The 18,869-nt window shown below is 32.4% G+C and overlaps 1 protein-coding gene across 1 annotated transcript; it reads left to right on the top strand.

Moving 5' to 3' along the window:
• Window positions 1–308: 308 nt before the first annotated feature.
• Window positions 309–17,863, top strand: LOC134702469 (collectin-10-like). Its single transcript, XM_063563368.1, has 10 exons — window positions 309–330; window positions 568–708; window positions 1,965–2,151; window positions 2,583–2,641; window positions 3,514–3,681; window positions 4,128–4,190; window positions 5,062–5,238; window positions 9,240–9,334; window positions 15,331–15,412; window positions 16,581–17,863. Exons 1-10 carry the CDS (start codon window positions 309–311, stop codon window positions 16,808–16,810), a joined length of 1,224 nt encoding a protein of 407 aa, XP_063419438.1. The 3' UTR covers window positions 16,811–17,863.
• Window positions 17,864–18,869: the final 1,006 nt, after the last annotated feature.

Here is an 18,869-nt window from a genome sequence, read left to right as displayed (position 1 = left end):
CCTATATGAAGTCAGTCTCACAATAAGAAGAGGGTCACAACTTGTTCCCATTTGAATTGCGACAGTGTGTTAAAAAACACGTTACACAAACGTCTTTCGAACGTACACGTAGCAACTGATGGGACTCGAATATCTTACAAAACGTGTTAGGATGTAATAAGGGTGATTTGAAATCTGATGAGTAGGTCAAGAGGGTGATATTAGAAAATTAAATATGAAAAATAACTGAAACATTTTTTTTCCATTTTGAAAATTGGAAAAGTCAAGGTTTTTCATCATTTGTCACTTCCAGTTTCCAATAAATAGCGATGTATATCATTTCCAACCAAGGTAAGTGGGGATTTGATAACAACAAAATATGTCCTTGTTTGTCTATTGAGAAAATTATATTTATACGTTAAATTTTCTACGAAAACACTTGACAATGATTTTTTTATTTGTGGAATGAGTTGGATTAGACTGTTGGCACAAGGATATTTTTATATTTTGTTAATCACAATTAAATCCAATACTGAAACTATTTAGGAATATGTACAAAAGTTACTGAATTGCTTATTAATTTTAAAGGAAATAACTATTTGAATATGGAAGAAAAAGTTGGACATGCAAACGATCTACTAATGGAAGACCTAAATGCAACAAAACACGAACGTAGTAATATTACTGATAAGTTAAATGATAAACAACTTACAGATCTTTATAAAGCAAGTAGGCACAGAGATATCCTATTAGTGGTACTGATAATAATGCAGTTCATTTGTTTATCAGTGGCAGTTGCATCCATTATTGTAAATTTTCGTGGTAAGAATTTTTCAATCTTTTACTTATTGTCAATTTAGTATGCAAGTATACCCAAAATGAAAAAAGAAACGCAATCCACTTGAAATCTCGACGTCTTGCATTAAAGGTGAAATATACGCTGAAGAAAAAAATACCATTACTTCTTATCGAACAAGAGAGGCGAACTATACCAAATGAACATTAAAACTCAGTATTAGAAAATACACTGGCAACGCTTTGACAAAAACAAAATGACAAAAAGACCAAAACTAGATGTGTCAAAGCGACACGAATGGCCCCGTCTCAAAAATTTTCAAAATCTGCATTTCAATAACACATATGGGCGCAAACATGATGGTAGTCTCACATATCAAAAATCAGCTCAAAATCTGGAGGCGTGTAGAAAAAAAGTCTGTTACATGTAGCTGTGATTTTCAACAATTTTCAAAGTTGTAAACCCTTTATTTTGGCAAAAATTAGCAAAGTGGAACGAACTCAAACTGTTCTGTAACTCATCATGGTTAGCTCACATACAAAAAAACAGCCCAATATTTGAAAGCATTTAGAAAAAAGGTCAAAATAACTGTGATTTTCAAATATTCATACGTCCAAAGCACCAAATAACAACAAAAATTAGCCGAGCGGAACGAAACTTAAACTTGATCTGTAACTCATTATGGATAACTCACATACCAAATATCAGCCCAATATCGGAAGGCTTTTAGAAAAAAAGTCCGTATAACTGTGATTTTCAACAATTTATCAAAGTCCAAAGCCCGTAATTACGGTAAAAATTAGTGGAGCGGAACGAAACTTAAACTTGTTTTGTATCTCATCATGGTTAACTCACATACCGAAAATCAGCCCAATATCCTAAGGCGTTTAGAAAAAAACTCCGTATAATGGTTAATAGTTTCAAAAACTACTAGAACAGAGGGGCGAAAAATACCAGAGGGACATTCAAACTCATAGATAAAAAACAAACTGACAACGCCATGGCTGAAAAAGAAAAGGACAAACAGACAAATAATAGTACACAAGAAACAACATAGAAATCTAAAAACTGAGCAACACCAACCCAACCAAAAACTAAGATAAGTTGGATGTTTACAAAATGTTATAAATATTATTTATGTTACTTTTCTCATTCGCGGTTATTTATCTTGACTCATTTTGTTTAAAAGAGACAGAAGAAAACGGCTCAATCGGTTCACAACTTCCACTCGGAGACAATGGTACAGTTGGTGCAATAGATCTGAATGAATACAAAGGTGCTGTTGGGGAAAAGGGTTCGAAGGGCGATATGGGCATGTCTGGTATAGATGGCACAAGAGGAGAATCGGGCTTAAAAGGTGAACCATTGCTAACATAGTATCAAAGCTATCCATAGAAAATATTATAGGGTTTATTAAACCTGTACAATGTCAAGTGGAGTCAAAAAAGAAAACTACGTCTATTCTGGAAAAAAAAACCATTGCAAGTTCATGAGAATAATAGAGAATGAACAGAATACTGAATTGAAAAAGAGAGAAACAAATATTCTATGACCAACAATTGCTGTTACATTAGTAAATTAATTAAGAGAAGACCAACTTGTCTTTATGACGAATAAAATAGTATTGCTTTAATTGTTTGTAAGGTAATTTTGCGACATTGCGTGTTGTCCTTTTTTATGATGATTGCTTGTCCATCTTGGTATCTCTTGTTCCATTAATGCATAACATATAATATATAAAAAAAAAATACATTTTCATTATTCTTGACAATATTTTCATTAAATAACTGTATTCTTATAATAGGAGCAATGGACTAAAAGGAGAAAAAGGAGGACAAGGTGAAAAGAGAAGACGAGGGGAATCAGGTACATTAATGGGGATATTGATTTTTTTTCTTTTTTTCAGAAAGCTCATTGTTCCTTACCAAAAGCTAATTTTACTTGTTGGCGAAGTTGTTATAAATGTCAGAGATAGTTTTTTTAATATTAAACAGAGGAAGATTTTTTTCCAAATCATTAATAACATGCGCATATATTTGGAAAAGATGTTCTTGGACATCTTCTTTGTAGTTCGGTTCCAGCGTTCCTGATTTGGTTAAAGATTTGGAGTACGCAATGGATTGGATTATCGTAACATCTTATTAATAACTAGTCACAAACTACGCACCTACCCTTTATGAGCCACACAGGCTTTTTAGAGCTTTTTTTTATTATTATTATTTGCGAGTTTTCAAGATTTCGAATGATGAGTAAAAAATATATCATTACCTAGAATATTAAAACTTTTTTCATAATTTATTTTTCTTATTTTTCTGAGTTAATCTTTGAAGCATTTTAAAAATAATCATACTTTTGATTTGAGTTAACTATTTTAAACATCATTCCAGTCAGCTAAGAGGTATTTTTGAAAAAATAATTCTGTTTTTGTCATTATGTTTGTGTATGTGTTGCTTTGTTTGAATGTAATGTATTGTTCCTTGTTTTGTGGAGAGGGCTTACATAGGCTATGCGTGTTGCCCAATCCAATTCAATTTATTTGAATAAAGCATTGTTTAAACTAAAAAAAAAAGAAAAAAAAGAGGGGCGAAATATATAGAAAGGGACATTCAGGTAAACAAACTAATTAACTATGCTGTGAAATAGTCTATTTGCATATTTACATGTTGTTATAAATATTTATCAAATTAATGTTACTTTTCTCCATCATGGTTATTTATCTTGACTTTTTTTTTTTAAAGATCCAGAAGATAACGGCTCAATCGGTTCACAACTTCCACTGGGAGACAATGGTACAGTTGGTGCAATAGATCCGAATAGATACAAAGGTGCAGTTGGGGAAAAGGGTTCCAAAGGCGATATGGGCAGGCCTGGTCTAGATGGCACAAGAGGAGAATCGGGCTTAAAAGGTGAACCATTGCTAACATAGTATCAAAGCTATCCATAGAAAATATTATAGGGTTTATTAAACCTGTACAATGTCAAGTGGAGTCAATAAAGAAAACTACGTCTATTCTGGAAAAAAACCCATTGCAAGTTCATGAGAATAATAGAGAATGAACAGAATACTGAATTGAAAAAGAGAGAAACAAATATTCTATGACCAACAATTGCTGTTACATTAGTAAATTAATTAAGAGAAGACCAACTTGTCTTTATGACGAATAAAATAGTATTGCTTTAATTGTTTGTAAGGTAATTTTGCGACATTGCGTGTTGTCCTTTTTTATGATGATTGCTTGTCCATCTTGGTATCTCTTGTTCCATTAATGCATAACATATAATATATAAAAAAAAATAACTTTTTTATTATTCTTGACAATATTTTCATTAAATAACTGTATTCTTATAATAGGAGCACATGGACTAAAAGGAGAAAAAGGAGGACAAGGTGAAAAGAGAAGACGAGGGGAATCAGGTACATTAATGGGGATATTGATTTTTTTTTTCTTTTCAGAAAGCTCATTGTTCCTTAGCAAAAGCTAATTTTACTTGTTGGGGAAGTTGTTATAAATGTCAGAGATAATTTTTTGAATATTAAACAGAGGAAGATTTTTTTCCAAATCATTAACAACATGCGCATATATTTGGAAAAGATGTTCTTGGACATCTTCCTTGTAGTTCGGTTCCAGCGTTCCTGATTTGGTTAAAGATTTGGAGTACGCAATGGATTGGATTATCGAAACATCTTATTAATAACTAGTCACAAACTACGCACCTACCCTATATGAGCCACACAGGCTTTTTAGAGCCTTTTTTTATTATTATTATTTGCGAGTTTTCAAGATTTCGAATGATGAGTAAAAAATATATCATTACCTAGAATATTAAAACTTTTTTCATAATTTATTTTTCTTATTTTTCTGAGTTAATCTTTGAAGCATTTTAAAAATAATCATACTTTTGATTTGAGTTAACTATTTTAAACATCATTCCAGTCAGCTAAGAGGTATTTTTGAAAAAATAATTCTGTTTTTGTCATTATGTTTGTGTATGTGTTGCTTTGTTTGAATGTAATGTATTGTTCCTTGTTTTGTGGAGAGGGCTTACATAGGCTATGCGTTTTGCCCAATCCAATTCAATTTATTTGAATAAAGCATTGTTTAAACTAAAAAAAAAAGAAAAAAAAGAGGGGCGAAATATATAGAAAGGGACATTCAGGTAAACAAACTAATTAACTATGCTGTGAAATAGTCTATTTGCATATTTACATGTTGTTATAAATATTTATCAAATTAATGTTACTTTTCTCCATCATGGTTATTTATCTTGACTCTTTTTTTTTTAAGATCCAGAAGATAACGGCTCAATCGGTTCACAACTTCCACTGGGAGACAATGGTACAGTTGGTGCAATAGATCCGAATAGATATAAAGGTGCAGTTGGGGAAAAGGGTTCCAAAGGCGATATGGGCAGGCCTGGTCTAGATGGTGTTAATGGAAGAAAAGGAGAACCGGGCTTAACATGTAAGCCATTGCTTATGCTATATCAAAGTTATCAATAGAAAATATTATGTGGTTTGTTCAATTCAATTCAAATCTTTATTGCTATAAAACTACATATTAATAGTTGGTGACACAACATAACAAAATGAAAATAAAAGGATTGATTGCCTATTGAGGATCAATATCACTAAAATTTCGTATCTGTAACAAAATTAACGCATACACGATCTTATCATTTTAAAAATGTTGCTTGACCCTATTGATATTTGAAAGTGTTAACAACCTGTTCAGTCTATTGTTTTCAATTACATGGTTTAACCGACTAATTCTGTTTGAAGTGATGATGCAATGGTGGAATTTAAATGCGGTTGTAAATAGACTACCAACCTATTAGAGGCCGATCAATGCATTTGAATTGGGACATATGGTTGGACCCCACCCCCTTATCCTAGGTTTGAAACTCCCTTTCGAAAACGGCTGGATCTGCCCTTGAGGTCACACTGCTATAGCCTATCCAAATGGGTAATATCGAAACAGACAAAAACTAGATATGTCAAAGCAACACGAATTGTCCCGTCTTAAAATGTTGAAAAATCTGCAATTTCAATAACAAATGTGGACACAAACATGACGGTAGTCTCACATGTCAAAAATCAGCTCAAAATCTAGAGGCGTATAGAAACATAGTAAGTATAAATGTGATTCTCAATAATTTTCGAAGTTGTTAACCTTTAATTTTGGCCAAAATTAGCGGAGCAAAACAATTTTAAATTTCATCTGCAAATCATCATAGTTAGCTCACATACAAAATCAGTCCAATATCTGAAAGCATTTAGAAAAAAAGTCTGTATAACTGAGATTTTCAACAATTTATCAAAGTCCATAGCCCGTAATTTCGGCAAAAAATAGCCAAACAGAATAAAACTTAAACTTGATCTGTAACTCATCATGGTTAACTCACATTACATTAATCAGCCCAATATATGAAGGCGTTTAAAAAAAACCTCCGTATAATGGTTTGTTACGAATTGACGGAATTTCAGAATGTCGGAATTTCGAAATTACGGAATTTCGGATTTTTGGAATTACGGAATTTCGAACAAGGGTACAGCTATATGGCACCGACAACTTCGTTGCGGACCATACATATCATTACTTAAAAAAAAACATTTTCTCAAACAGTCCAATCTAATACAGCTCCAAATAACAATAAATATTCAAATGGTAAAATAAATATTCCAAACAAATTAAAATGTACAAATGCTGATGTCCCGAACTTTGAAGATACCAACCGAGTAGCCTCAGACTATAAATTGAACAACTTCAGATACAACGAAAATCAAAAATCTTGTCAAACAGAAAATGTATTTATTATTAACATAGACAAAATATTGAGAAGGAAAACAGTTCTTTTTTATATCAAAGACTTTCCCCGTTGGTAAATCGATATCACTATATGAACATAATCAGCTCGCCGCCTGAACGCTCTTTTACATCGCGATGACCGTGAGGGCATTCCGTTGCTTTGTTACCACAGAGATTTGAATTGCGTTTTTGACTAGTAATCGATCGGATAAATAACAATCCGTATCGCTTGTTATAAATTCATTTCTTCCATGAATACAAAAAAAATGTTTAGAAATCAAATGAATAAGATGTTAATGTCTGTTGACGTTAGAAATGTGTATATATTTTTTCTATATTTATACACTTAGATCGGTCAGTGCTGTTTATTTGGTATTTTTATTGACGAAATCGTTCTTTTACCATCATAACTGTCGTTACCTGTAAAGCTTTAGAAGTGTGTTTGTTCATATTGCACTTAACAAAAGATTCAGCACCCAAATGACGTTTTGAAGGACAATAAAGCAGTTATTTATCAAGGGTTTATCTGATATAAGATTTACAGATATATTAAGAAGATAGTGCATGAGTTCGAATGAGAGAACTTTCCATCAAAGTAATAGTAAACCATTATAGATCAAAGTAGGCCCTTAAACACGGAACCTTGACTCTCAGCGAACACCACGCTATATAGGAACCAAAAAATTACTAGTGTTAAACCACTCAAACAGGAAAACCAACAGTCTAATTTGTATAAAAAAAAAGGAGATTCAAAAATGCAGAGGCCAAATTTTGTCGAATCAATCTGAACGAGGACAGTATGATTCATCTTTGTCAAAAGTTAGTTTCATTGTTTTCAATACTGAAGAAAGTCTTGCATGCATGCGTTGTGAGCATATCTGATATATATTATTTCGGTGCGTTCATTATAAATTTGCTAAATGTTATATATATGTGAACAATGATTTTGATACTTAGCTATATAATTACGACATTGTTTATTATACCCCATTGGTACTGGCATTTTCAAATTTTGAAAATGGTGGATTGAACGTTATATTGCGCAAAACCTGTCACGTGTGTCACAATATTATCAAATTCTGTCATATTTACAACGATGCATGAACAAAACAGACATAATAGGGAAAAATGTCAAAATATGGATACAGCAGTCAAATATTAATACTAATAATTACTAATATCAATATTACAAAAACACCGCTATGATATTTTAAAAGTATCGCATTAATATTTTAAAAGTATCGCATTGTCTTTTTATGTATATAAGAAAAACACAGCACTTCAAATTTTACACGGACATAAACTTTAGCTTCTAACTAACTTCTGAATGTATATTTAGACAATATACGTATAGTGTCTTGAAATATGAAATTTATTTGTATGAGACTTAGAAACGGGAAAATGCGAGGTTCTACCGAGCATTTTCCCGTTTCGTGCCGAAAACAAATAAATTTCATATTTCAAGACACTATACGTATTATGTTTTTTATACTGAAATCGAAAAAAAAAAATGAAAAAATGAAAAAAACATTTAACAAAAATTGTTAAAAAAAAGTGTTTGGAATTTCCCTCTTGAGGTACCATTTTGGGGGTATTTCCCTATGAGCGTAGTCCATGTGGTAAGACATTGGCGTATTAAGGAATTAGAAAGGGAAAATTAACTTAATTAATAACATTTGATAAACATGATATATAAATAACCAATTTGAAGACATAAAAGTTTAAATTGAAAAAAGTTTCACCATTGTTACTTTACGTTGTCATGGTCGTGACGTGATGTTGTTGATGAAATACAATAAGGAGGCGGGCTTATACAGTTGGGGTCATTGACGTATAAAGCTAACGTTTATACGTATAGCTTTAGCTGTACAGTAAACTAGCTGATTGCAGTATAATTAGACTTAATTGTTGTTTATATTTGAAAAATAAGTTTTAAAGTTAGTATTTTCTTATTTTTTCGTTGCCGAAAACACCATTTTCCGCATGGAATGTCTGCATATTTACAATTGATATTAGACAATATCGCTCATTGATATAAGAAAAGTTTTTATGGATACGCTTCTTCCTTAGACTGCTATACGATAAAAGATTTCGGCTATTTTGTTCCTTGAGTTTTTGCTTCTTTTGGTGCATGTTTGGGCTTTATTACATGAGTGGGAACAGCAGAGTAGTCTTGAAAAAAAAGATACCGGCTCCCAAGAAAAAATCTAAATTTAACGTGTGTAAAGTCCCTTATTAAATGTCAAAACCAAATATATTACATTAATATATAATTAATTGAACGTAAACTTATAACATGGAATTTCAATTTTCAAGGATTGCAGAATTTGCATATTTGTGGGTATTTGAGTTTGTGGTTTTGCAAATCTATGTATACAAAGCCTATTGAAAATATGTTATAAGTTGAACATTAGTGTTTCACCTGTACCCACGAAACCCACGAAAATTAGTATCCAATGAAAAATAATGAATCCTTAGTAATTGTCTACCATAGGTGTTCGTAAATTGATTTTCACTTGTATATAAAAAACAAAAAAAAAGATTTAGTAGCCTCCTCGTAAGCAAAAACAAAACCAATTGAACAACAAAATCTTAAGAATAAACGAATGTCTTTAAAAGTATCATATCAAACAATAATTATACGTTTTTCTTAACAGTTAAACCATTGAACTGTTCGTATGGATGGGTAGAGTTTATGAGCAGTTGTTATTACTTTGAACTTAGTAACGACAAAACATGGAGTGCGGCAAAGGTGGGTGTTATGATGGTGTATTACAGCCCGTCATCAAGTAAAACATCTTATTTACAAAAACAGCAATTGCGTGTCTTCTATTCATCCGCTTGAAAATAGGGTAAAAATTGTGTTTTAGGTACTTAGATCTAATTTCAAAAATGGCTATGTTGTAGTGTTGGCAAATCATAATCTAAATAAAGCAAATTATCAAAATGGAAAAATTAGATAATGAAAAAAATCATCATAGATACCAGAATTAAATTTTATATTTATGCCAGACGTGCAATTCGTCTAAAAAGAGGGACGAAAGATACCAGAGGGACAGTCAAAATACAAAAACCCTCATCAGTGACACTCGAATCGAAAAAAAATATAAAGGCCAAATAAAGTACGAAGTAGAAGAGCAATGAGTCCCATTCATAAAAATTTTGCCAGAAACATCTAAGGTAATCTATTCATGAGGTAGAAAAGCCTTAGTATTTCAAAAATTCAATTAATATTGTTAAGTATGGATGAGAGCCGTGGTGTAGTGGTTAGTGCATCGGACTACTAACACAAAGGTTCCTGGTTCGATTCCCGTTTGGGATGAAAATTTCTGGAACTCAATTTTCGGCTCTCCCTTGACATCATTTGCGATTATGGTCTTGAGGAAACGACGATAGTCCGTCGGACGGGGACGATAAATGGCTGACCCGTGTTAAGAGAGAGCCACATCTCTTGCACGTTAAAGACACCCTTGTAGATTTCGAAAAAGAGTAGGCTAATATGCCGCTACAAGGCAGCACTCGCACCCGCAAAGTGGAGAGGGATTAATATAAGTTGCAAAACTTGTTTCCCAATCCACTATAAATAAATATGTTTAAACTAAAAAAGTATGGATTTTAGTTTTTGCGGCGAATGAAACGACAATAAAAACAAGAAGAATTACCAGTAAAAATCGAACACCCAGTGAAAGAAAGACAAAATAACAACAATACTCAAAATAACATCAAGAAAAAAGAAAAAAATAGCGCATATGAAACTTGAGATCATTCGATTGAAGCTCTACATATAAAATCAGAAATTTTAACTATTCAAACCATTCTTTAGAAGCAACTCATTTGTTAATCTGTTTGCACTAAGGACTACATAACAAATTACACATGTCATATGATAGTATTTAATTTAGGTAGTCTCATAGTTTTTAAATTGTTTTACATCAGAGAATAACTCAAGGATAAACAGACATAATTTTTTTGGAATACGTGTTAAGAACCTTGGTGTTTATTTTGACAAAACATTGGGGATGGACCAACAGATTAGTGCGACCTCGAAATCTTGTTTCTATCAAATCAGAAATATCGGTCGAATTCGTCCATTCATTACAGAGAATGCAGCAAAGACACTTGTTTGGTCTTTAGTAACGTCTAGCTTGGACTACGGAAATGCATTATTATATGGACTTCCGGCAAATGCAATCCAACGATTACAACGTGTACAGAACACCACCGCAAAATTAATCACAAGGAAAAAGAAAAACGAACATGTTACCCCAATTTTAAAACAACTTCATTGGCTGCCAATATCATTTCGTTGCAAATACAAAGTGTTGCTTTATGTGTTTAAAGCTCTGAAAAAAGAGGCACCTGTATACCTTCAAGAACTAGTTAACATTTACAAGCCAACAAGAACTCTTCGGTCTGAAAACAATATGTTATTAGTCAAACCACCAGTAAGAACAAAAACATATGGAGAGAGACGGTTTGATAGAGCTGCCGCCGTTTTATGGAATGACTTACCGAAAGAACTGCGAAACACGGAAACTGTGAATGAATTTAAGAAAAACATTAAAACTCATCTTTTTAGACAGGCTTATCCACATGATTAATAATCGGACAGTACTTAGACTTTTATTCGATCTCAGTATATATTTTAATGTATCATATCTACTTTTTATTGCATTTTTATTTCCTTTACTCTTTTTATTTTTAGTCATTTTTCATACTGACTTATTTTTTATTGCATTTTTATTTCCTTGAAATTGAAGCTCTTCTGTTGATTTTACTTTTTATTTTCATATTTATTTATCAACTTGAAATTCATCTATATTTTAAAATTATATTTGATGAATAATTTTTAATTTTTATAATTTGAGTTATACTTTTTTTTACGGTCTCTATTTTGATTCTATTGAGCCATTGACACAAAGATATATATATATAGTAACAATAACATCTTCATGCCTTATATATCATGTACTGTAGTACGCCGCTAGATTAAAACTGACGTGGAAAGGTAACATATGGCCACCGAAAGCTCTTTTTTTGAGAGCCCAGGTGGTCGTGTGGTCTAGCGGGACGGCTGCAGTGCAGGCGATTTGGTGTCACGATATCACAGTAGCATGGGTTCGAATCCCGGCGAGGGAAGAACCAAAAATTTGCGAAAGCAAATTTACAGATCTAACATTGTTGGGTTGATGTTGAGACGAGTTGTATATATATATATATATATATTTTTAAATTGTGTTTATTTATCATTTTATATATATGTACTTGTATCATTGTCTTTTAAATGCATTGTAAAGCGCTTAGAGTAAATGTTTATTTAGATAAGCGCTATATAAGCACTGTAAATAATAATAATAATAATAATAATAATATTGTTTAATTACTTAAATGAATTCATTTCCCGTGAACAATTTGTAATAAAAACTATCTAAAAGTAAAATATGCTCGCTAGAAGAACTTATTTTGCCTTTTCACATAGAATATTCGAAGGAAAGAGTTAAAATAAACTAGAAATGAATAAGGAGTTGTATCAGCTAACTTTTTTTTAGCTCACCTGGCGCAAAGGGCCAAGTGAGCTTTTCTCACCACTTGGCATCTGTCGTCCGTCGTCCGTCGTCCGTCGTCCGTCGTCGTCGTCGTCGTCGTTAACTTTTTACATTTTGAACTTCTTCTAGAGAACCACTGAATGGAATGAAACCAAACATGGCATGAATGTTCCTTATGAAGTGCTGACCAAGTGTTGTTACTTTGTAGCCGATCCATCATCCAAGATGGCCGCCAGCGGGGGACTTAGTTTAACATAGGACCCTATGGGAAATGCATACAAATGACTTCTTTTAGAGAACCACTGAATGGAATGAAATCAAACATGGCATGAATGTTCCTAATGCGGTGCTGACCAAGTGTTGTTACTTTGTAGCCGATCCATTATCCAAGATGGCCGCCAGCGGGGGACTTAGTTTACCATAGGACTCTATGGGAAATGCATACAAATGACTTCTTTTAGAGAACCACTGAATGGAAGGAAACCAAACATGGCATGAATGTTTCTTATGAGGTGCCGACCAATTGTTGTTACTTTGTAGCCGAGACATCATCCAAGAAGGCCGCCAGCAGGAGACTTAGTTTAACATAGGACCCTATTTGAAATGCATACAAATGACTTCTTTTAGAGAACCACTGAATGGAATGAAACCAAACATGGCATGAATGTTCCTTATGAGGTGCCGACCAAGTGTTGTTACTTTGTAGACGATCCATTATCCAAGATGGCCGCCAGCGGGGGACTTAGTTTAACATAGGACCCTATGGGAAATGCATACAAATGACTTATTTTAGAGAACCACTGAATGGAATGAAATCAAACATGGCATGAATGTTCCTTATGAGGTGCTGACCAAGTGTTGTTACTTTGTAGCTGATCCATCATCCAAAATGGCCGCCAGCAGGGGACTTAGTTTAACATAGGACCCTATGGGAAATGCATACAAATGATTTCTTTTAGAGAACCACTGAATTGAATGAAACCAAACATGGCATGAATGTTCCTTATGAGGTGCTGACCAAGTGTTGTTACTTTGTAGCCTATCCATCATCCAAGATGGCCGCCAGTGTGGGACTTTTGAATGAAATTAAACATAGCCTGAATGTTCCTTTCCGTATGAGGTTGTGTTGTCACTTTAATCCAAATTTATATTTTTTTTATATGATTTCAAAAACCCAAGTAGAATCAGGTGAGCGATACCGGCTCTTGAGAGCCTCTAGTTTTTAGCTCACCAGTCTAAAAGGCCAAGTGAGCTTTTCCCATCACTTGGCGTCCGTCGTCCGTCGTCCGTCGTCCGTCGTCTGTCGTCCGTGGTCGTTAACTTTTACAAAAATCTTCTACTCTAAAACTATTGGGCCAAATTAATCCAAACTTGGCCACAATCATCATTGATGTAGCTTGTTTAAAATTTGTGTTTTTTGACCCGGCCAACCAACCAAGATGGCCGCCATGGCTAAAAATAGAACATAGTGGTAAAATGAAGTTTTTGGCTTATAACTCAAAAACCAAAGCATTTAGAGCAAATCTGACAGGGTAAAATTGTGTAATGGGTCAAGATCTATCTAACCCATTGTTGGGTTGCTGCCCCTAAATTGGCAATTTAAAGGAAATTTTACTGTTTTTGGTCATTATCTTGAATATTATTATAGATGGAGATAAACTGTAGACAACAATAATGTTCAGCAAAGTAAGATTTACAAATAAGTCAACATGATCATAATGGTCAGTTGATCTCTTTACGAGTTATTGCCCTTTATAGTCAACTTTAAACCATTTTTCGTAAATCTCCATGATCTTTTACAAAAATCTTCTCCTCTGAAACTACTGGGCCAAATTAATCCAAACTTGGCCACAATCATTATTGATATATCTAGTTTAAAAATTAAGTTTTTTTACCCGGCCAACCAACAAAGATGGCCGCCATGGCTAAAAATAGAACATGGAGGTTAAATGCAGTTTTTGGTTATTACTCAAAAACCAAAGCATTTAGAGCAAACCTGACAGGGGTAAAATTGTTTATCTGGTCAAGATCTATCTGTCCTGAAATTTTAAGATGAATGGGACAATCCGTTGTTGGGTTGCTGCCCCTGAATTGGTAATTTTAAGGAAATTTTGCTGTTTTTTTGATATTATCTTGAATATTATTATGGATAGAGATAAACTGTAAACAGCAAAAATGTTCAGCAAAGCAAGATTTACAAATAAGTCAACAGGACCAAAATGGTCAGTTGACCCCTTTAGGAATTATTGCCCTTTATGGTTAATTTTTAACCATTTTTCGTAAATCTTAGTTAACTTTTACAAAAATCTTCTCCTCTGAAACTACTGGGCCAAATTTTACCAAACATAGCCAGAATCATTATTAGGCTATCTAGTTTAAAAATTGTGTTTTGTGACCGGGCAAACCAACCAAGATGGCCGCTACGGCTAAAAATAGAACATTAGGGTAAAATGCAGTTTTGGCTTATAACTCAAAAACCAAAGCATTTAGATCAAATCTGACAAGGGATAAAAATGTTTATCAGGTCAAGATCTATCTGCCCTGAGATTTTTAGATGAATCGGACAACTTGTTGTTAGGTTGCTGCCCCTAAATTGGTAATTTTAAGGAAATTTTGCTGTTTTGGGTTATTATCTTGAATATAATTAAAGATAGAGATACAGCAATAATATACAGCAATTTAAGACTCAAAAATAAGTCAAAATATAATTAAAGATAGAGAAACAGCAATAATATACAGCAATTTAAGACTCAAAAATAAGTCAAAATGACCAAAATAGTCAATTGACCCCATTAGAAGTTATTGTCCTTTATAATAAGTTTTTAACAATTTTCATAAAATTTGTGAATTTTTACTAACATTTTCCACTGAAACTACACGGACAAGTTCATTATAGATAGAGATAATTGAAAGCAGCAAGAATGTTCAGTAAAGTAACATATCACAATCACCTAAACACAATGTTGTCATGAACTGTCTGCTTTTTGTTTAATTTACATATACCAAGGTGAGCGACACAGGCTCTTTAGAGCCTCTAGTTTTTATTATTAAAAGTAAAATTAACTTATCATGTTTATTGTGTAAAAGGATAAGTATATGTTATCTGTTAAATAAGTTTCGTAGTTACCAAAACTAAATTATAAAAACACCATGATTTGACTAAAATAATTGTAATCTGCTCTTGTTGTATTTTGAATTTTAGGATGACTGTCGTAGAAAAGGAGGATTTCTTGTAAAAGTTGACGATGCCATTGAAAATTGGTTCTTGAAATCCTTTATGAGTCGTGAGTACCATAGCATCAGTTTATACTTGTATTCATGCGTGTCATAAATTCATCAGTTTATACTTTTAGTCGTGAGTACTTGATGGTATTAATGCATCAGTAAATACTTGCACGAACACTATCTCTATTGTTTATTTGTGCATTTTTCATGTTTTATATTTAATTCCAAAACGTAACATTTAGGATGTAAAACATAAATAAACTCTTCATAGATACCAGGACTCAATTTAGAATATACGCCAGACGCGCGTTTCGTCTTCTAAAGACTCATCAGTGACGCTCGAATCCAAAAAAGTTTAAAATGCCAAATAAATTACGAAGTTGAAGAGCATTCAGAACCAAAAGTCCTAAAAGTTTTGCCTAATACAGCTAAGTTAATCTATGCCTGAGATAGAAAAGACTTAGTATTTGAAACAAATTTAAAAAAAATTGTGAACAGTAAATTTAGAAATATAACCATATCAATGACAATTCATGTCAGCACAAACAGTGTTGACTACTGGGTTTGTGATACCCTCGGGGAAATAAATCTCCACCAGCAGTGGCATCGACCCAGTGGCCAGTAAAACATTACATCTATCTATCTGCAGATCATATCAGTTTTTTATTCTCAAAACATTACTACTGTGTTTGGAGTGGTTTTATTATACTGAGGAAAACCACCCTTTTCAAGGACGCTATGTTTTGACATGTGAACAAAATCAAAAAGGGTATACTTTTTTTCGCTCCTTAAGAATGATAATATTTCAATTTGTTCTAAGAACTATACATGTACTTTTGAAAATTGCATTCAGTCTATTTTCAACTTATAACTTTGAAAACCCTTTTGATATTTTCTGTCTCTCTGAAGTCCCTAAAGCAAATCACCCCCGATATACATTTAAGCTTAAGAAATTAACATTATAAACATAAAGCTGTTATTTTTTTTTACATTTCGCAGACATCCGTAAACTTTCGTTTTCACGCAATTCAAAGAAGATTTCTTAAATATTTGGTCTGTTATTAACATAAACGATGGCAGTGAAAAATATACTGCATAATATCAGAAACCTAAAAAAATCTTGATATCAACACAACTATTAATGAGAAACTATACACAAGTTAATCGTTTAGTTGATACCTTTGTTGGCTCTCCTGATAATTGAGATTGATCTTTGTTTCATTTCAGACACAAACAGTTTTGCATCAGTTTGGATTGGAGCAAACGATATTAACCGAGATTACAATTTTGTTTGGGACTTCGACAAATCAGAGCTTACGTATACAGACTGGTCAGTTGGAGAACCTAATAATAAATACAACTCGGAGGATTGTGTACAGATGCGTGAATCGGTTAACTACGCATGGAATGATTCTGAATGTTCAAAAGCAGAATCATATATTTGTGAGAAATTATGAAATGCACAATGCGCTACAAAAATTTGTTTCATGTATCATATCACTAGTGTGTCAGTTATTTTCATTATTACAGAATAGATAATAGTGGTACATCATGAATACAAAAGTGCGTTTTTTTGTTAACTCTTTTGAAAAGCACCAAATTTAAAGTTTGGAGGCAAAATGAAATTCAAAAGACTGTTGTTCGTGCACACATGGTCTCAAATATTGTGGATTCATTCATTTTCGTAGGTATCAATTTTTATGGATTGAAGAAAACTAAAAAAAATTGTTGATGTGTAACTTCATTATTTTCTCAAAGTCTGAATATGTCATTCCTTAGATATTTGAACTTGCGTTTCTGTTGTTTAATCAGCGAAAAGAAGTATCCAGCGAAATACAATTTTACATGTATAAAACACCTTATAATCACAGAAAAACTGGGTAGCTCATATGTACATTACGTCAGTCACGAAATAGAGACTTTTGAAAATCAAACAGAAAATTCAACCAAAGCTGTCAACCGGATGTGGATTTATACAAATTAATTATCGAATATTTAATTGAGACTTATCATCGAATTAGCATAAAGAATTAATTTAGCCACATTAATGAAGCAGTATATCCTTATCATTTTGGCTCTCCTGGTGTCATACTAATGTAGAATAATGTTGCTCAATCGTATATTTTCTTTGTGATGTTTTGTAAACGTGACATTTTTTCGTTGCCTCTAATTTTTCTATATATATGGGTTTTTTTGCCATGTATTCCTCAAAATTTTCTATTCAAAAGGGTATCTACTTTTCAATAAATAATGAAAACTCTGCGTTCCTTGAAACTAAATGTAACCAAATGTGATCCTCAATATGCCAAACTAATAAACAACAAAATTCAAAATTCAATTCTACCAATTTATCCGAATACCGTACCTGATTACAATTTTTTTCACTATCAAAAGTGTATCATAAACAAACGGCATAAACACACGCTTAAACCCTTTGCCTACATTTTTCCGTTGCTCTAAAAAAATGAATATGAAGATATTTTTGAAACATGGGTTTACATTTTAGTCGATGTTATCCACACTGATTGCATGCCTATTGTTTCAATAGAGAGCGATACGTATAAAATTGCATCCCATCGCAACGTTTGATATACTTTTCTATGATTTGATGGTGCTTGAATTTGTTTGAAAGCTATGAAGGCAGGTAAAGTTCAAATTTGAAAAATATTGAAGCTTTTACTTTGATTTGTTTGTTTTATTAATTGTATATTTAAAAAATTTATTTGTGTGATAATTCTGTAAAATCAGCTAAACGTGTTGTTAAGGGAATATTAAACTTCTGGATTATTAAAATTAGTGTTTGTCAATCTGCTATATAACAGGGTAATTTTTTCTGAAAAATGGTTGGTTCAAATTTTTTGAAATTTTTATGATTTTGTCAAAGGGTAAAGTAAATAAATCAATTTATTATGACATTTCTGAGTACGTAGTTCCCTTTGATAAGTACATAGTTTTTCGCCAATATAACAAATGAACAACTGTCTTATACATGTAGTACATTCATTGTTTGAGGCATTTCATCACCAAATCAGATATTAGAAATACATTTTATTCTAGAGTTAAATGGTTAAATTAAAAAACAAAAGTAGCTTTCTTGAAGTCCTTTTTTTAACAAAAGTTGCTGCACTTTAAAAATTTTAAATTGTTAAACCAGAGGCGGAAGATTCCACGGAAATATAAACTAGTGAATCGAAAACAAACTAACAACGTCTTGTGTTGTACTGTATAGAAAATATTTAGCATATAAAGTTTTAACATATATTTGAACATGAATAAGAGTGAATGCAGATTTAGTATTTCTTTAATTCGACCTGTTGATACTGTATATAATGTTTTTTTGTTATTTTATATTTATATGGATCTTGTCTATATACCAGCTTTGATTATTTGGAATATCTTCTAATTTTCACTATTTCTTACTTCATTTGTATAAACTTCAAGATTTACCTGTATTATTAAAACCGGTTTTTTTTCAAAAATTATTATTTTCGAAGGGTTAAATATTTCGCATTGCCA

Source organism: Mytilus trossulus, unplaced genomic scaffold (genome assembly GCF_036588685.1).
Source record: "Mytilus trossulus isolate FHL-02 unplaced genomic scaffold, PNRI_Mtr1.1.1.hap1 h1tg000486l__unscaffolded, whole genome shotgun sequence".
NCBI classification, from domain to species: Eukaryota; Metazoa; Mollusca; class Bivalvia; order Mytilida; family Mytilidae; genus Mytilus; species Mytilus trossulus.
This window is presented reverse-complemented; position numbering and strand designations above follow the sequence as displayed.

Excerpts from the sequence above, each read along its gene's own strand:
- LOC134702469 (XM_063563368.1), top strand. The coding sequence starts at position 309 with ATGTATATCATTTCCAACCAAG. Across the intron at positions 9,335-15,330 it reads AAACATGGAGTGCGGCAAAG|GATGACTGTCGTAGAAAAGG; the intron begins GTGGGTGTTATG and ends TTTGAATTTTAG. Across the intron at positions 15,413-16,580 it reads CTTGAAATCCTTTATGAGTC|ACACAAACAGTTTTGCATCA; the intron begins GTGAGTACCATA and ends GTTTCATTTCAG.